Here is a 20,492-nt window from a genome sequence, read left to right on the forward strand (position 1 = left end):
GCCCACGTCAGCTAAGTTAGTCTAGCGGCCAGCTATCTAGGCTTGTAGTAATCAAGGTAGAATTAGAGCCTGGGGGGGGGCAACTGATGGGTTCAGTTGCCCCCCCCCCCCAGTTGGCCCCATCCCCATCAAAGTTGCCCATCCCTGCTTTAAACAATGAACTGTCTCCTCTCTCCTATAGTCCTGATTCCTGGGACATGAGCGCCCCCCGCAGGAGCAGACCTGTTGGTGCCTGAGCTACCTGAGACTACCACACTACTGTACCACCCTGACCACTGCTAGTGGGGCTCCGATACACACAGCCACACACACACACACACACACACACACACACACACACACACACACACACACACACACACACACACAAGTTTCAATCCCTCACCCTTACTACTCTGGCCCACTGGGCCAACCCATATACTTCCCTGTTGTCTACCATAGTAACAGGACTCATTTAAATCCAACCCTTTATTTATGAACCTTTGCTCTGGCGGTGATATGGTGAAATATACCCTCTTAGAATCTGAGAGTGAAATACTTACATACTCATCTCTAACATGTTGGCTCAGCTTTCCCAAACAGTCACATTACAAGTCAAAATGTTGAAAACACTTAATTTTAACTCACTTTACCTGTTGTCCAATGATTTTATTTCCTATGTCGGAGGTAATCTGATACAACATATCCATAGGGGAACGTTATCAACCCAACCTTCAGTACGCTGGTCTGTATATTTCCATTTTGTATTTTCAATACTGACTCAATTTGCATGAGACAAACATTTAAACAATTTGTCTGAACCTAACCACAGACCGAACGGCAAACACTTCCAGCTGATTACGAGGAAACGTGCTTCGGTTGACAACGTTTGGTTACATTCGGCTATTGTTTACATATTGTGCATCACGTGAAATGCATCACATGATTGAAAATACTCACCGGAATTACAAGCCGACATAGCCATATACCTACCGGCGCCCCAGAAAGTTGGGCTAATAGTACTTTCCTGTGGCCATTTTATCTCCACTTCCAACCGCCAAAAAGACAACCGGTAAAGTACGTTTAAACATCATTTTATTCAACATTCTGTCTGGTAGAGACTATTGCGTCTTTTTTACAGCGACTTCTTTCAGACTGATAGCCATGGAGTAACCATGGTAACAGTCTGATATTTAGACAAGGTGAAATACAGACATGGATGGCTAGATATGGAAATGTCATAAATTATGTCCGTTTTGGTACTAAGAAATAACAGGTTGAATGACAAAATAGTGCCAGAATTCCGTTTCACTGCTGGAAAGTTTCAGTCTACAGCTAGTACACCTGTGCGCTGGTCTCAACACAAGCCAAACAACTGGGTTTTGACTAGATAGGATAGGATAATTAATGTAGCAGATTAGGAGAATTAGGCTAAGGTTAGGTAAAGGGTTAGGGTTAGCTAAAATTCACATAATAAAACTTGTCCCCAGGCTCGAATTTCTGGAACATAGAGCCTGGTAACAGTGTGGGACTGTGAAGGGGTGTAGATTTACTGAGTGACATGATAATCAATTCAAATTCTGAGCGAATCACACGACTATGAGATGTGGTTCCAAATCGAGGGATAAAAGTATTTGTTATGGTGCACCACGGAAATAACTCCCCGGAACCCAAGTAGTAGGAACATATCGCCGTTCATGCTAACAGCTAGCCCTAGCTTTGTTACACACGAACAGAAAAACAATACTGGCCCCCGAATGCAGCACACTTAGGGGGAGGTTCTAAGGGTTGCACTAGATGGTGATGGACTGAGAGATCAGACAATTAAAACCAGTGGTTGTTTCTCCGCTCCTGTCATAGGCTTCCAGTCAAGTCCTTTTCTGAGGTGCTCGGAAACCAGACGGTTCGACAGAGAGAGAGCCAGCTGGTGGGCGAGATTAATTTGATTTAAGCTGTATCCTATCTAGACCACCAAACTGTTCTCAGCTTTCCTCTGCATAGTATCCTCTAAGGAAATTAATGGGAAGGTTTTTGCCTGAATGTCAAGTGGATCCAAATCTTAGGAGCTGTTGTCTCTTTGATGTGCTCATCCCATCATATCACTGTAGAGTCTCACTGCCATCACAACCCACACCAATGTCACACTTGAAGTGCAGGACATTTTTATTACAGGGGTATGAGATAATCTGGCAGACTATAGGACTACAATGTGGTCCGAAGTCCTACTAAGTAAATTCCACCCACCATTCTAGACCTCAGATCCAACTCTAATGCCTACTGAGGCCTAGATTAAATCTGGACAGCAGAAAATCGACGCTAAAGCACAATTGAAATTTAAAGGCAATGTTCCCGGATTCACTGAGACTACATTATCTGTAAACGCTGCAAACAGTATGTCGGCTCAATTGTAAATTACCTTTATATTTGAATTGCGCTATAATGCGGATCTTGATTAAATCTAGAGTGTGCTTACATATCTAGGTAGTTTGTCAAGAGAAAAAAATGTATACGTATCCATTAGATGTAGGTCCAGTACTGTTGACGTGCATGCAGTAAAGCAGGTTTTCATGAACAGGAAAACCTTCCCTTAGTTTTATATACTCGCTAAACCAGCAAAGTCCATAACTGTGCTTTGGCCCATTTCTGTAACAGTGAGAATGGTTATGGGAATGCCAGAGGATACACAGATTGCAGGAGATGTGAGAACAGTAGGCTACTCTGCACCAGCGAGGTCAGTAAATCGCGGCGCTGGTTTGGTGGCACTAACTCGACGATGCCAAATGTGCAGATGAGTAGAGAAAAGGGCACCACAGCTAACACAGAAAGGTCAAAGTTGTACTTTTCTTCCTGCAATGGCGCATCCTCACCATCATACAACAGAGGAGAAGAGCTGTTGAAACTTTCTCAAGATATCTTGCTTTTTCTTTTATCCACAATTGGGCCATTTGGCTGACATCTTGGCAGACCCTACCTTGAACGCTTGCAATTGGGCATTTTTGTTTTAAGAACACAATTGACGTTACTGTATTATGATGATGATGGTTTACTTGTTATTGAAGTTGATCTGTGTAGACATTTGGATGTATATGAATGGAGTGGTTATGAACCTCTGATCTATAGAATGTGCCTGTTGGGTATTTATAAAAATTGTGAAAGTATAAATTCTGAGCATGTTGCTGTTCTAAAATGATCCAAGGTCAGGTCCCCTTCCAACCGTTAGAGACAGTCACTTTCTGCTGTTATACTGTGGCTATCTACAGTAGGAAATATTAAGAGATTCACATTAGAACCTTATTAAGTATACCAAATGAGCTACCTTTTAAATGAAGCAAGTATTTTAGATAACGTTTGCATGATAAAGACATTCATTATGAAATTAATTTAAACCACTAGAATACCTACTGTATAGATACAAAGTTATAGTATTATACAAAGTAGAAGAGACCTTTAAGGCAGTATGAAATATCACAGTAGCTAGCTACAGTTGAAGTCAGGAGTTTACATACACTTAGGTTGGAGTCATTAAAACTTGTTTTTCAACCACTCCACAAATGTATTGTTAACAAACTATAGTTTTGGCAAGTTGGTTTGAACATCTACTTTGTGCATGACACAAGTAATTTTTCCAACAATTGTTTACAGACAGATTATTTCACTTATAATTCACTGTATCACAATTCCAGTGGGTCAGAAGTTTACATACACGAAGTTGACTGTGCCTTTAAACAGCTTGGAAAATTCCAGAAAATGATGTCATGGCTTTAAAAGCTTCTGATAGGCTAATTGACATAATTTGAGTCAATTGGAGGTATACCTGTGGATGTATTTCAAGGCCTACCTTCAAACTCAGTGCCTCTTTGCTTGACATCATGGGAAAATCAAAAGAAATCAGCCAAGACCTCAGAATTTTTTTTAGACCTCCACAAGTCTGGTTCATCCTTGGGAGCAATTTCCAAACGCCTGAAGGTACCACGTTCATCTGTACAAACAATAGTACGCAAGTATAAACACCATGGGACCACACCGCCGTCATAGCGCTCCTAGAGATGAACGTACTTTGGTGCGAAAAGTGCAAATCAATCCCAGAACAGCAAAGGACCTTGTGAAGATGCTGGAGGAAACAGGTACAAAAGTATCAATATCCACAGTAAAACAAGTCCTATATCGACATAACTTGAAAGGCCGCTCAGCAAGGAAGAAGCCACTGCACCAAACCTGCCATAAAAAAGCCAGACTACGGTTAGCAACTGCACATGAGGACAAAGATCATACTTTTTGAGAAATGTCCTCTGGTCTGATGAAACAAAAATATAACTGTTTGGCCATAATGACCATCGTTATGTTTGGAGGAAAAAGGGGGAAGCTTGCAAGATGAAGAACACCATCCCAACCGTGAAGCACGGGGGTGGCAGCATCATGTTGTGGGGGTGCTTTGCTGCAGGAGGGACTGGTGCACTTCACAAAATTGATGGCATCACGAGGAAGGACAATTATGTGGAGATATTGAAGCAACATCTCAAGACATCAGTCAGGAAGTTAAAGCTTGGGCTTTCCAAATGAACAATGACCCCAAGCATACTTCCAAAGTTGAGGCAAAATGGCTTAAGGACAACAAAGTCAAGGTATTGGAGTGGCCATCACAACGCCCTCAATCCCATAAAAATATTGTGGGCAGAACTGAACTAAACTTCTGACCCACTGGGAATGTGATGAAATAAATAAATCATTCTCACTACTATTATTCTGACATTTCACATTCTTAAAATAAAGTGGTGATCCTAACTTACCTAAAACAGGGAATTTTGACTTGGTTTAAATGTCAGGAATTGTGAAAAACTGAGTTAAAATGTATTTGGCTAAGGTGTATGTAAACTTCCGACTTCAACTGTACATCAGTAAATGTCCAACATAGGCTATGGCTGGGATTCAATCCGAGGCACGTTTTAGAGCGATGTTGACAATGCGCCCATTAAAGTTAAATTCTTAATGGTGAAACTGCCACAACAAATCAGTTACTGCAAACAACAAACACTGTTTTCCCCCTCTGACATCACTGCACACACGATAGAACAGTGGTATATGTACTGCATTTGTTTTTCTTGATGCACGACGCTCCCCACCTCTGCTTCGTCAACAAAACAAAAACAATAAGCCGTGGGGCGGACAGTGGCGCTGTTTCCCCCTATTGTGGATTCCATCTTTAAAGGCAACGTTCCCGAGGAGACCGCATTGACTGTAGCTGCTGAAAATGTCTGTTCAATTGGAAATGACCTTGACATGTCATCAGTTCCACAATGCGCCTCAGATTGAATCCCGGCCTAGATGTCAGTGAAATTAAAAAGTCTGCATTATGTCTGTTCTAACTGTAGACTCCATCTACAGGAAATTAAACTCTGTAACAGGAAAAAGGAAATGGAAGGTATTATTAGCATACAGTGTTTTCAATACAGAATGGGGGGAGAAAAGATAACTCAACAAATTCAGTCATGATAACAGAGGGTTTGCCAATCCCGAGGTCCCACAACATGTTCACATTTGGTTGACTCCATTAAATAATAGGAGTGCTGTAAAGTGCTATCACTGCACTTGAAGGGGCATACATAAGGCTCTCCATCCATCTACGTACACATTTAACAACAACTATCATGACATTAGCAATTGCTAATGATTTTTTATCCTGGTGGCGTTTATGCCATTTTCAGGGATGACTTACTGTGTGTTATATGGATTCAAGTTTTATATGGACATTTACCAGGCCTCTTGCAGTGACTATATGGCATTATAAACATAAGCCCTTATTTATCCTCCTTCAAGCAAAGTGTTCCAGTGATCCCTGGTATCTCAATCCCTCATTTGCTTTTGGTGTGTTTTGGTCTGGTTATATTTTGAGTTTGAGGGATACCATGGCCTATGTTTACTACTGTATGAAAAGTGTGCTGTGATAATGTTTGGTAGTAGTGACACTTCTGTATTTGTATGAAGGAACTACTTCCAACAGTTTTGTAATCGAGAATATACTTTAGATGAACTATGTGCCAGAAAGCCAACAAGATGATGTCACAAACATGATATGGTAAGACTAATGTATATGTCCTGTCATAGTATTACTTGTCAGGTACCCTCTTACAACACTAAGCTACTCCGAGTTAATGCATTTAGACGAAAAAGCATAGGTTGAGCTGAAGGTGCAATGTTAGATTTATGACAAGTTAAAGTTGGCTTTGGGACACATAACTCAACTGTTACCAGGTGTGTGGTGTGTAACTGTTGAATCACATTGGACAGCCAAGCTCCGTTTTTGCATTTATGTTCGATATCTTTTACAAATCACAGTGTCAAAATCAATGTGGGGGTTAGGAGTGGCGAAACCAATGTCAACAGCCATGCATTCCTTTGTACAGTATTCTGAGGATTACATTGGTTTCAGATAAATGGCAATGTTACTACTGTACACTAGAGAGTTTCAATGAGCTCTAGATAGCTTGCGGTGCAGTCTGCATTGGGTGCATCTAGCATCAGTTTACCCTACCCAAGTCCTAACCTTAATCATGACCTTAGATCAGTATCTAAGGGCAACTTCATCCGACATGTTGAAGTAACCTGGCAACTTGGACAAGTAATCAAACCAGCCATGATTAATCAGAGGCATTGGCGAGACCATCGCCCTGTGCCGAACCCTGATTGGATGACCTCTGGCTGACCTCAGAACCCTCCCAGATCCCTCAGCTCACCCCTATCTGTATAGCCCTCCTCTACTCAGTTCACATCATGTTTGCTCTGTGCTGCTCCCCATTGCTTGGTGCTGTGTCTTTGCTGTACAGTGAACTTGCATTCCATACATTAATAAACTAAATGAAAAGAGCAAGACGAGAGTGAGATCCTCTGTTCTCTGTCCATGAATCACCCTTTTTCTTGTGGATGTTTTTCTGAGTTGTAGCATCCGTATTCCACCATATGATATCAGGATAATTTGTAAAATACTGTTTGTTTGATTATTTACATCTTGTCTTCAACGTCATATTTATACAATATGGCACTGTATTTCACATAACCTCCCTAATGCCAAGACTTGTCTTTTCATGGCAAATATATAGCAAATACATATCTTCTGAAGAGTACATATTTAACTTTTCAAAATGGTAGGCCTATACAGTGCCATACATCCAACATTAGAACATATTGTTTGAACTTGTCCATCTGTATTCTCACTATTGCTATGGTAAATAATAATACATTAGCTCGGATCACATTTCCCCTCAGAAAAGAAGCAAACAAAATGTCATTATGTTTATTAAAAGCAGGTTGATCCATTAAAATATTCCAAGCCACTTACATTGACCACTTTCATGCCAAACAGCAGTTGACTGTAGGAATATGCACAATGTTCAAAAACTCAGTAAACACTGCCACTTCTTTAACAATGCAAATCATGAAAGACATAAGAAAAAAGGCATATCTGAGCACTAATGATCAAACATAAAACATAAAATGCTCCAAAGGAACCATGTTCTCAGTTAATAAAATTGGGATAATTTCTAATAAACAATATCTGGATACACAAATGTGATTAATAAATAATAGTAACACGGTAATAATAATAACAAAAACAACAATGATAATAGACATAAGGCTCATTTTGGGACCTGAGGATTTCATACAGACAGTGTACAAGAAATTGGCTCACACAGCTTAGCGTGGCTATTTATGCACTTGTAATGGAGGGAAAGGCGCGGAGAGAAAAGACATCCATCTATCAGCTTTCCACCACACTGTAGTTCAGACCAGAAGCCATTTTGGTGCTGACTGTACTGCAGCTGCCAGTATTATGAGGCTGGGTGGATGGGAACCATGTTGGCTCAAAATGTTATCAGTTATACTGTATATAACAGTCCATATATAACGATAAATGTGGTCCTCTGTCGCTCAGTTGGTAGAGCATTGCACTTGCAACGGCAGGATTGTGGGTTTGATTCCTGGGACCATCCATCCGTAAAATGTACACACGCATGACTATAAATCGCTTTGGATAAAAGCGTCTGCTAAATGGCACATCATATTATATTTTATGTTATGTAAGAGTAAGTGCAGTTTCCAGGAAAAGGAACATAGGTCCCAAACCAGGCCATAACATGACGAGGTTTGTCAAGACGCCCTGGTAGTTGACAGGGGTCACCAGTGAAACAAGAGGTTTTCTCTTCTTAACCTGTTCAGTACAGTAGGTGTCCTAGATACAGTCTTTGAGGATTCAGGGAATGACAATCATCACTGCAGGTATGGGTCTCTTGAACGTTGCTTCATTTCACGTGTGTGAGTTAATTCCCTTCACACTGACCAGGGTCAGCGGCATCTTAACTCACCAGTTGTACCCTTATCCAAATGATGTTAGAAACTAGTCTCCTTTTTTTGGGGGACCCAAGCTCTCACAGGGGTTCCTGAAACGTACACAGCTTCTTGTGCGTCGTATCTCCTTGTCTTCATAAAGAAACGCTTTTGAGATTATCCATTTACGGAAAACATTTTAAAAAGACAGAAAGCGGTAACAACGTAATTTCAGCGTTTATCAACGCTGCTTATGTAACAACAGTTTCCAAGCTGGACTTTCAATATCTCCCATGAAAGGTTTGGGGGAAATATATTGTCAACAAAGGGGGTATCTGTTAGAGGAAGAAGATACATGGCCTCTTTGTCCAGTGTCCTCATGGAAAGCAGTGTGGTCCAGGAGCTGTTTGTCATAGGAACGTCCTGGCTGTGAAATAGAGTGCTAGCATATTGACCACGGATAACGCTGATGACTCCGGGGCTGCACCAATGGCCATTGAACCTGCAATAAAACCAGTCAAATCTAACGAGTTTCTTACAGTATATGCTGTTCAGAATGCAGTTCAATTATATTCTAGACATTGAATCAGGGTTGGGGTAAATTCCATTTCAATTCAGGAAGTAAACTGAAATTCCAATTCCCCAAATGTCTCTAGCACTTTGCATTGCAGCACGGGAGAAAGTGGTAATAACATGGTTATAGTATGTTACAATTTACGGTTACGCACCATGAAAGCAATATGTAACTAGTGCTGGAATTAAAGGGTTAAAGGTTAGAGGAGTTTGGAAAAACAGATCCCTGTTACCATACTGTTGGTGAGTTGTTACCCCTCTATTACATATTTGGAGTATTACCTTAAAACAAGATTATAATTACACAGATATTAACGACTAACAGGGAAAAATAAGGTCTGTTATTAACACTTTGTCCCGTGAGGTAATGTAATTTCTTGTAGAGATGCATTTTGGAAAATGTGAATTTGAATTTCAGTTTACTTTCTGAACTGACTGACGTGGAATTGACCTCAACCCTGCACTGAATGAAGAATATCCTCACAAACACATAATGAGTGATAGCGCTGAGGTTGTCATGATGCACATCTAGTCTGCAATGTTTTCCACCGTGTTGTTATTGCTCAAATGTATCAGGAGGTGGCGCCGCTATACTGTATTTTGGATCATAATGGTTAGACATCAGAAGGGCCCATTATACTGGACTTGTTTGCATTGAATCCAATTAAAGCTTTACATGTATGTTGCTCTTGTGTTAAAAAAAAAAGATCAATTCTGTTCTGTTCCTAATGTTATTTCAGTCATTTCAATTACAATTATTACATGATCTCATGCAAAAAGTTAAATCAGTTGGCCCTCATAATAATTGTATATTTGGTGGGTGCTTATATTTGTCCTATTTCACACATGTACAAGTGTGTATTGATACACATAGTGTGAATTGGAAATATGTTATTTTGCATATCCCAACTCCCCTGAGACACCCTCAGAGAGTGGGGACACGGCCAGGGTCAGACATTATCAACGGCGACTCTAGATCAATTAGGGTTAAGTGCCTTGCTCAAGAGCACATCGGCAGATTTTTCAACTTGCTAGTTCAAATCCCAATTTTTCAACAACATGCTGACAATGGGGATTTGAACTAGCAATCTTTCGGTTAATGGCCCAACGCTCTAACCGTGTCAGGCAGAATGTCCCACCTGCTATCCTGGGAATAGTGATTTGTCTACTGCTACTCCCCTCTCCTCCCTCGCTGAATGGTTTGATCTGGATGACATAGTCCTCGTTGACCGGTAGCGCCAGCTCCAGAGACGTGGTGTTGGTTTCGACCACGTTGGGACGACTGTGTCTGTCCTGTGTGTACATCACCTGGAGAGATGTGACAACACAAATCATACACAGTGAGGATCTGCGCAATGTTGCCTAGAGTGCACATACTGTATAAGAATCACTATGAGAATCAACCTTGTCGTGGTCAGAAACACTGCTATGCTTATTATATACTTTGCTTATAAGAATCAGTCTGTTGAGTCATCCAAGTTTGTTGTGATTCTTATAAGAGAAGGGGTACTCTCTAAACCAATACAAGTACTGAACAACTCAACATAGGTGAATAACCCTAGCACATACTGGATCATTTAATAAATAATAAGAAAAAAAGTTGAAATACGTGTTTACTCCCGTACTTTGTAACCAGTGACCTCGGACTCGTTCTCCAGAGCTCTGACATGATCCCATTTGAGGATGACCTTTGAGTTTGAGGTGTTCCATATGATCTTCACCGGTGCCTGGCTTGGGGCTGGAAGAAAAGAAAACGTGAACATCTATCAACTATCATTTGGATAGTCCATCTATAGATGCTGATGGTCTATTGATAGTTTGTTGGGTATTTATAGATGGCCTATCCAAATAAAATGTCTCCAGGACGACAGCCCAAAGAGTATTCAAACACAGCGAGTCAGGGTCAATATAATTTTTTTCAAGTGAGGGGGTTGGGGGGTGAGACTCTATGGAGTGGATGCAGGCGGGTATCCTTGAATGTAGGTTTTGAACTTACGGGGTTTCTTGGTGGTGACATTGACTGTGGCACAGTGAGGGCCCACCCCGGCACTGTTGTACGCTCGAAGGGAGATAAAGTAGGTTCTGCTGCCCTCCAGGCCTCTGATCACCACAGACGTCCGGTTACCCATGGTCCTGATCACACTGGCTGTCTCCTGTCTCTCCCTCTCACCCCAGTACCTCAGCTACAGTTCAAAACACACCAGTCAACACTATAGGTCAACATCCCTGATCTGTTTAAACTTTTTTTCCTTATCAATGAAATCAATCAACTGTATTTTTAAAGCACAGCTACACTGGCCATAAACTCCCCAGTGGGATGAACCCTAGAGAAGAACCCATCTTTCTCGGGCTGTACGGGGTAGAAGTTAAGAGTATATGACCATCAAGGCCGGATAGTTTGTCACGTCAGAGTATTCATATGCTTGTCTAAGGCCGTGGTCACATTAGGATTTTGTGTTAGAATATTTCGGAGGGAGCCAATCATTTTTCAATGGGAATCATCTGTTGCCCGATGAATGACAACAGAGCTGATTGTCTGACAACAACAAAAACGCACAAACTAATTCCCTTCTAAACTCTGTTTTTAAAGTTAGTCCTTATATCAAAGGTGGCATAGGCTTGGTCTATATGTTATTAAACTCGCACAATCTGGAATCCCTGGACTCTCTTAAGAACCACTGGGAAGAGGATTTAGGTAAACAACTTTCAGATGAAATTTGGCAGAGTATGCCTCGGAGAATACATTCTTCATTTATATGTCTAAGACATGCTGTATTTCAATTTAAAATATACTGAACAAAAATATAAACGCAACATTCAACGATTTTACTGAGTTACAGTTCATATAAGGAAATCAGTCATTTTAAAGAAATTCATTATGCCCTAATCTATGGATTTTACATGATTGGGCATGGGCGCAGCCATGGGTGGGCATAGGCCCACCCACTTGGGAGCCAGGCCCACACAAAGGGCTTTATTACAGACATAAATACTCCTCAGTTTCATCAGCTTTCCAGGAGGCTGGTCTCAGACGATCCCACAGGTGAAGAAGCCGGATGTGGAGGTCCTGGGCTTGGGTGGAAAAACGTGGTCTGCGGTTGGACCTACTTCCAAATTCTCTAAAATGACGTTGGAGGCAGCTTATGGTAGAGAAATGAACAATCAGTTCTCTGGCAACAGCTCTGGTGAGGCCAGAGCTCCCTCAACTTGAGACATCAGCGGCAATGTATTGTGTGGCAAACTGCAGATTTTAGAGTGGCCTTCTATTTTCCCCAGCACAAGGTGCACCTGTGTAATGATCATGCTGTTTAATCGGCTTCTTGATATGCCACACCTGTCAGGTGGATGGATTATCTTGGCAAAGGAGAAATTATCACTAACAGTGATGTAAATATCTTTGTGCACAACACTTGAGAGAAATAAGCTTTTTGTGTGTATGGCAAATTTCTGGGATCTTTTATTTCAGCTCACGAAACATGGGACCAACACTTTACATATTGCATTTATCTTTTTGTTCAGTGTAGTCCATTGGCTGCATTGGTCAAAGGCAAAATGATCCTAGATTAGACCAGAAATAGATCCCACTTGTGGCCAATGGAAGCAGGCTCCTGCTACTTCATTGCACATGTTTTGGACATGCCCGAAATTGACAGATTTCTGGATGTCAATTTTTGGGACGTTTTCAAAGATACTGGAGAGACCTACAAAAACTTCTGCCTTTATTTCATTATTCGGAGTGGCACCACAGGAGGACCCTCTAAACAGCTGGCCTTTACCACTCTTCTAGCTTGACGTCTTCTACTATTGAAGTGGAAAGATCGGTTTCCTTCTACTTTTAGCCATTGGAAGTTACGCAACATCTCAAGCTAGAGAAAATGTGCTCCTCCGTTAGGGGATCTGCAATTACATGTATAATATCTGGCAACCTTTCCTATCCTTTGTAGAAGACATGGACCCAGATAATTTCACAACTACATAAACCAACCCAAATTAGAATTTGTATCCCTATTTTTACCCCTCTTTACTTTTTTGTTTGATTATATCTTTGTTTTGTTTGTTATTTGGTCAAATTCTATTTCATGCAAGCTGTGGGTTTGATTTGGTAGGGGATCCTTTTTTGTAATGTTGGAGCATGAGGGGTTGAAGTAGGTTTGATCTGGTAGGGGATCCATTTATGTTTTGCCCTCTACCTGTTCTGTCTGTAGTATCTGTATAATCATTCAAAATGCCAAATAGAAAAATATTTGATTAAAAAAAAAGGGAAAAAAAAGCTTTTGACGGATACAACTCGTCTGAACTCGTCCGAAAACAGTTGACTCGAGTTGTACTAATGACGGACAAAAACGAACAATGATGTACATCATATACGATTTCATCCATGTTCATGCGTCTCAGTGTGGCTATACGCTAACTGATAGTTGTTCAGACAGGATAGGGTGTTGATTTAATCTACATAAATGTAACAATTCAATGAGGGATAATACTGCATAGTCCAATGATCTTGTACGAAGAGAAATACTGAAGTGGTGTCAGATCTATCCATTTTATGTCTATGATGTCCAGTGTGTTTGTGCTCTGACCTCGTAGCCCAGGATGCGTCTCCTATTGTTGCTCCAGGGCAGGGCCTTCCAGGTGGCCTCTACCTCCGATGCCGACACACTCCTGGCCCGCACCCTACCCGGGGCTCTGCTGGGCTCTAGGGTCACACACACAGTGAATGCGTAACTACTGATAGCTGACAATAAGAAATAAAGTGCCTATAGAAAGTCTACATCCCCTTTAACTTTTTTTGGCATTATAAAGTAGGATTGAAATATATTTAACTGTAATCTTTTGTCATTGGTCTACACAAAACACTTCATAATGTCAAAGTGAAGTAAAAATTAGACACATTTAGACACAAATTATAGTCGATAGGTATTCACCTTTTTGTTGAGGCAAGCCTAAATTAGTTCAGAAGTCAAATGTGGCTTAACAAATCACATAATAAGTTATATGGACTCCATCTGTGTGAAATAATAGGGGTTGACATGATTTTTTAATGACTACCCTTTCCTCTGTCCCCCATACATACATCATCTGTAAGGTCCTTCAGTCAAGTGTTGAATTTCAAGGACAGATTCAACTACAAAGATCAGAGAGCTTTTCAAAAGCCTCACAAAGAAGGGCAGTGATTGGTAGATGGTTAACAATAACAAATTACACATCAAATATATCTTTACGTATGGTCAAGTTTATAATTATGCTGTGGATGATGTATTAAACCACCCAGACACATCAAAGATGCAGTCGTCCTTCTGAACTGAGCTGCAGGACAGGAAGGAAACTGCTTAGGGATTTCACCATGAGGCCATTGGTGATTTTAAAACAGTTACAGAGTTCAATGGATGTGATAGGAGAAAACTGAGGATGGATCAAAAACATTGTAGTGACTCCACAATAATGGCCTAAATGACAGAGTGAAAACAATAATACAAATATACAGAATAAAAAATATTCCAAAACATGCATATGTATGCAACAAGGCACTAAAGTAATGAAAAACACGGTAAAGGAATACACTTTTTGGCCTATATTCAAAATCGTATGTTTGGGGCAAATCCAACAACACATCACTGAGTAACTGCCTCCTTATTTTCAAACATGGTTGTGGCTGCATCATGGTATAGGTATGTTTGACATCGGCAAAGACTGTAGACTCTTTCAGGATGAAAAGAAACGGGACAGGCAAAATGAAAATACATTTTAAAATCCTAGAGGATAACCTGCTTCAGTCTGCTTACACCAGCCACTGGGAGAGGAATTCACCTTTCAGCAGGACAATAACACAGCCAAATCTACACTGGAGTTGCTTACCAAGAAGACAGGGAATGTTCCTGAGTGGCCAAGTTACAGGTATATTAGTGTTTCATTTTCATTAATCTTAAAAAATAATTCGAATTTGTATTCCACTTTGACATTACAGAGTATTTTGATAGATCGTTGACAAGAAAAGTACAACTAAATCAATTTTAACCTCACTTTGTAACACAATAAAATGTGAAGAAATCCAAGGGAGGTGTAGACTTATTATAGGCACTATACATATAGCATCTGAAATGAAAAGGAATGATGGAATAGGTATGTTGTGTACTCAGCTGGGTCTGGCATCACTTAAACTTTGCAAAAAATACTCAATGGCGTCCTATTAGTGTTGAAGCCTGTAGAGGTATTGATGGATTTCAGAATTCTAGAGTTATATAGAACATCTCAATAACGTTAGAAAAAGAAAAAAAAATCACGTAATTCCTTCCCTAAATAAATAACAGGGTCTGGCAGTGTACTGTACCTTCCTCTGCAGAGTAGATGGTGGCCACCGGCCCAAAGGGGCCCTCCCCTTTGTTATTGTACACGCCCACTTTCACATGAAACGGAGAGAAGGGAGCGATGCTCTCGTTCTTGAAGATGTATCTGGAGGCGTCGGGGGAGGTGACTGCAGCCTGCATCCAGCCTTGAGCCCCCTGAGGTCGGAAAGCTACCACATAGCCAAATCCTGGGCCACTCTGTAGCTCTTCAGGGACAGGCTGCAGAAAGAGGTGAAAACACAAATGTACATCAGTGCATTCACATAATACCTTCTTACTACCTTCTCTAATACTACCATGCAGACCGGAACTGTACTTTTCTGGCTTGTATAAAACATTTTCACATTGTCCTCTTCAGCATGGTTCTAGCAACTTTGGTGAATGCGTAACCAGTAGTGTAAAAATACCTATTGGCACAACCTGCATGCTCTGAAACATACTTGCAGTCAGAAAATGGGTTATGTTTGATTCATCATTTATTTCAACATATCATTTGGTGCACTTTGCTGAATCTGTATGACTTTACCAATCAAGCTGATCATCTTTATTAGTAGTGTTCACTTTACCTCCCAAGTGATGACAAGCTCCGAGCGACCACCACCACCTCCGTTCACTCTGGATGGTGTTATCTTGGGAGCTGCAAAATCAAGGGGGTTTGTTTTCATAGAGAAACTTCAATGTCTGCATGCCTCCTACTGTTATCATGGCAAAACATCTGTCAATTAATGCTGTTAATTGTTGGGGTCACCATGCAGTTGTTAAACAAAATATCAATCATCAACATCCCAGTAGAAATAGGCTTGTACTGTACCTCTTGCACTTTCCTATAATAATGCATTAATAATATTGCATCACAACTTGAATGTAAACAAACAATTCATTGAGTAAAATTGCACATATTATAGTACAGTATTCAGCATTCATCGTTGTGTTGAGAGCTATGTGGGGCAGATACAGTACATACGCATGTCTTTGGTCCGGGCTTTTTTGGAAGGTTTGCTGGGCTCTCCTGTTCCGATGGCGTTGGTTGCCAGCACTCTGAACTCATACTCCACCCACGGACTGAGGTCAATGACAGTGGCTGTCAGCTGTTTGCCCCCAAGAAGTTCAGGAACTAACCCGGACAACAAATAGCCTTTAATTAGCATGTTGCAGGATCTTCTAGTGCTATATAAATACAGTCTATAACTGTGTGTGCTAATTTTGATGATGTATCTTGAACCTTGATTATGTTGTGAGTGCATTATTCAATTTAATATACAGTGTGTGTGATAGATAAAGATAGGCACAAAGATGCACGTGGACACACACACGCACACACACCCACACACCTGTGATGACTCCCTGCCAGCCCAGTGAAAAAGTTGTGCGGGCCTGGATGTTGTGGGTGAGGACTGGGCTGTGGTTGTCAGGACCCGGTCCCCAGGAGAGAGATGCTGTGCTGTCTGTCATCTCTGTCACCTGGAAGTCCACAGGTGGGCCTGGAGCACCTGGAAAAATCGTTATCACAGCATCATCTTAGTTGATCAACATGAGATATAAAGTACTGTGTATTCTGCACATACATTTTAATAATGTATTTATTAATTAAAATGTACTGTAGCAGTCATGATTCAAACACAAGCTTACGAAGAGGTCTAAACATTATGGGCCGATTATTGGAGAGTAGGAAAACCCAAGGTTCCAGGTTTAATTCTAAACCTTCCATTTGCTACATTAGTGGCAAAAGTGGGATTTCACAATTCAAATTGTAATTCTTTTTTTTTTACTGGATCCTACAACAGATCAATGTGACATTTTGTGCTACTGGTGCTCCAGCATAGCCATACCTCTAACTACCACATCGGTGGCGATTGAGACACTGTCCACCTTGGTCTGGACAGCACAGGTATACTTCCCAGCATGCCTCAGCTGAATGTTACGGATCATGATGTCACCTGCTGAGCGCTGTCCATAAGGAATGTCAAACCAGAGCAGTAAGGAAAATGTTAGAATTCTAGAAAAGATATCAAATAAAAAGCCCTTCTTCAAATACGAGCAGGATGAGAGAGTACACTTGATTGGTTCTGTGTTCAATATACAGTATGAGGTGAAAGTCATGATAAAAGTCAAAGACCTTCAGTAGAAACGGCTGAATAGTTCAGACCGTTTAATGATGACAGTTTCTACCTGAGAGAATGAAAAGGCTATTTTCAGTCTCATTCCTTTTACTCCTTTCTGTTTCTAATTGTCAGCTATAATACATAATGACCTTTGAAGCTGCTCTACTGTACTTGTTAGTGTGACTTTTGTCACATAGATAAGATTGAGGTCAAGACGACCAATGGTTTCAGACCGTAGAAGACCAACATTTGTGAGGAGATCATTTTTGCCTAGCATTAGCTGACACTCACTATACTCTGTGATGGTTTCTTGTTATTGGGCCTCAAAATACTCAAGTTACAATGTAGTTGTAAGTAACTCAAGTGGTGGGCGACACTTACAGTTTTAGCTTGAACATTGTAAGGAAACTGGGATCCATGTGAGCGAAACTGGGATCCACATGGCCAAAACAATTTTTTTGCATAACAGTATACACTATCACGAAACACTTTTTACAAAACAGTAGACACAACTCTCTACATAGGACACAAACATCTACTGTGTAAAGTATGTCAATCAAAACGATATAACTTTTTCACTGCCAATAACAATTACTTCCATAATGTATATCTTTACCACCAACATGTAAACCCCTTCGCATAATTGTTAACCTCCTAATCAGTCCAGAAATACAAATGAAATAGTTCACCTGTCAATTGTTTGATTTCCATGGGTTATAAAGTAGATCACATCGTAATTTTTTATATTGGCAGCTGTTTTATAGGGAAAATATTCAATGTGTTGCACAGTATATAAAAACATATGGCCTTACATAAAAAGGAAATTTAATTGAACAGTCATTTCAGTCCTTACTTTTTACAGTGATTGTGTTTACTGTACTTCAGTCATTTTGGGGGGGGAATTACTTTCAATATTACTCTATTCCATGTTGCTTTTTAGAGGCTTCATCATGTTTTACATAGGAGGACTTTGTCAGCCAAGTCTAGTCACAGCATATATAGTAGGCCTAACTACCTCACAGTATTTGGTTTGTAGTACCATAACTACCTGCTTGGTTTGGAGTTCTTTTGATGGACTAGATTTGATTTATGTTTACTGTATTGTAAGCATTTACATAATTACATACAACATAGAACACATATGCAATCCAAACAGTATCGTATTTTTACACCTTTCTGTGAAATTCTTCCTACTTTACAGTTTCTCAATCACATACAAGCATTTTTTTTTTTACTGTGGCCAAACATCCAAATATATTTTCCAAGCTTCTGATAACTTTCTTGCCTTTGTATCTGGATTGCATATCTTAGACGCCCTTTTGCAAAATTATGAATACAAATGGAATCAGTGGATAAAAAAATTCACTGTTAAGTGTTCTTAGAATATTAACACATTTTCCTCAGAAGAGTTGTGTTCACTGTTTTCAGCAATCAGTTAATACTAGTGATGAAAATTCTTAATCATTCCATCAGTGCTATTTCATGTACAACATAGTGAAATATTTAGGTAATTGAGACTGTGCCATTTTAGGATTTTTTACAACATTGCAAATATGCAGAAAATTAAGTTGAGTTACTCTAATGCACCTTTAGGTTAGTCCTATTTCGTAACATTGTGACCATCCATTAGAGCTTTGCTTTGGTGTGGCCTATACATTCATATATCAGTTGTGTTCCTCCATCCTGATTTAGTGACTGCAAAGAAAATATATTGCTATAATGGGATTTTTTTTTTTTTGACAGTCGTGTTGGGAGAAGCTATACGGACACTCCTGGTGGACAAATCAATGACATATAGAGCCGAGTGAACCGAATCATACGGACCAACTTTCTTTGGCCAAAGACAGAACGGACTGTCATACATTAATATTAGCAAATAAACCATACGACTTAGCTATTTAATATACAATAAAAAAAACGCACCACTTAAACACAACACTTAACTTACCTGTCAAAGAAGACGCAGGGATTAAGTAATTCCTTCATGACAGTCAATTTGGTATTCGGCCAAAGAAAGTTGGTCAGTGTGATTTGGTTCACTCAGCTCTCAGCTGCGCGATATACGCCATCGATTTGTCCACGGGTAGTGTCCGTATAGGTTCTCCCAGTAGTGTTCTTTTGATGAAGTTATTTGACAATATCTTATAGTTTTTATGAATGTTTTTAGAAGGAAACTACAGAACATAAAAACATGTATTTACTGTTTTGCAAAAGGCCACAGAGTTCTGTGTCGTACGTACACTGTTTTGAAAATCGACATTGTTCCAAAAAATGCTTGAACACCATTGAGATAAACTGTAGTATTTGATCCTAATTCAGAGAATGCAGCTCACGTCTATAAAATGTTTGAATACCACATTGTACCATTGACTTTTTTTCATAGAAAAAGTGTATCTATTAATGGTTATAGTTAGTATTTGTTGAGCCATTATTTAATAAATGGTGAGATAATACTTTTGGATAGCGTTAGCTGCTTTTGTAAAGTGTACTTTAAGTTGTGACGGTGTAAATAAATTTTGATATAGAAATATTCTCACTAGATGACAAATTATACTTTTTGATATTATGACATTTTGTGACAGGTATTTTAAGTTTTGATAGTGCATTAAGAGAAATGTATTCTTTTGGAAAACACACTTGCACTTTAGTGGGCTAAGTTAACTATATACAATGCCTTCAGAAAGTATTCACACCCCTTTACTTTTTTCACATTTTGTTGTGTTACAGACAAAATTGATACAATTGAGATTGTGTCACTGATCTACACACAATACCCTATAATGTCTAAGTGTAATTTTGTTTGTAAAACATTTTAGAAATTAATAAAAAATGTTAAGCTGAAATGTCTTGAGTCAATAAGTATTCAACTCCTTTGTCATGGCATGCCTAAATACGTTCAGGAGTAGAAATGTGCTTAACAAATTGCATTATAAGTTGCATGGACTCATTCTGTATTCAATAATAGTGGTTATCAACGGAGACTAACGGAGAATAAACTATCAAAATAAAGAAAGTCGCACTCTCCATATATAATCTCCCAGCAATTGAATGGGTATTTACCAACGTTTCGGCATCACTGTGTCTTCCAGGATGGGTATTTACCAACGTTTCGTCATCACTGTGCCTTCCTGCCGAAACGTTGGTAAATACCCATTAAATTGCTGGGAGATTATAC

The 20,492-nt window shown here is 39.9% G+C and overlaps 2 protein-coding genes across 8 annotated transcripts in view; one reads left to right on the forward strand and one right to left on the reverse strand.

Moving 5' to 3' along the window:
* The window catches only part of LOC139557318 (band 4.1-like protein 1), a 107,525-nt gene extending 100,684 nt beyond the window's left edge, over positions 1 to 6,841 (forward strand). For all 5 annotated transcript variants that reach the window (XM_071371966.1, XM_071371963.1, XM_071371964.1 and 2 more), the window contains one exon: positions 182 to 6,841. The gene's annotated coding sequence lies outside the window, so the exon portion shown is untranslated. The remainder of the gene's footprint in view (positions 1 to 181) is intronic.
* Positions 6,842 to 7,253: 412 nt separating this feature from the next.
* cntn3a.1 (contactin 3a, tandem duplicate 1) overlaps positions 7,254 to 20,492 on the reverse strand; it is a 116,414-nt gene continuing 103,175 nt past the window's right edge. For all 3 annotated transcript variants that reach the window (XM_071371970.1, XM_071371969.1, XM_071371968.1), the window contains 10 exons: positions 17,045 to 17,162; positions 16,547 to 16,705; positions 16,180 to 16,329; positions 15,782 to 15,852; positions 15,200 to 15,434; positions 13,452 to 13,567; positions 10,868 to 11,054; positions 10,497 to 10,609; positions 10,011 to 10,179; positions 7,254 to 8,800 (listed from right to left, as the gene is read on the reverse strand). In XM_071371970.1, the coding sequence (XP_071228071.1) occupies positions 8,709 to 8,800; positions 10,011 to 10,179; positions 10,497 to 10,609; positions 10,868 to 11,054; positions 13,452 to 13,567; positions 15,200 to 15,434; positions 15,782 to 15,852; positions 16,180 to 16,329; positions 16,547 to 16,705; positions 17,045 to 17,162 (1,410 nt within the window). In that variant the 3' untranslated portion in view covers positions 7,254 to 8,708. The remainder of the gene's footprint in view (positions 8,801 to 10,010; positions 10,180 to 10,496; positions 10,610 to 10,867; positions 11,055 to 13,451; positions 13,568 to 15,199; positions 15,435 to 15,781; positions 15,853 to 16,179; positions 16,330 to 16,546; positions 16,706 to 17,044; positions 17,163 to 20,492) is intronic.

This window comes from Salvelinus alpinus, chromosome 28, assembly GCF_045679555.1.
Source record: "Salvelinus alpinus chromosome 28, SLU_Salpinus.1, whole genome shotgun sequence".
NCBI classification, from domain to species: Eukaryota; Metazoa; Chordata; class Actinopteri; order Salmoniformes; family Salmonidae; genus Salvelinus; species Salvelinus alpinus.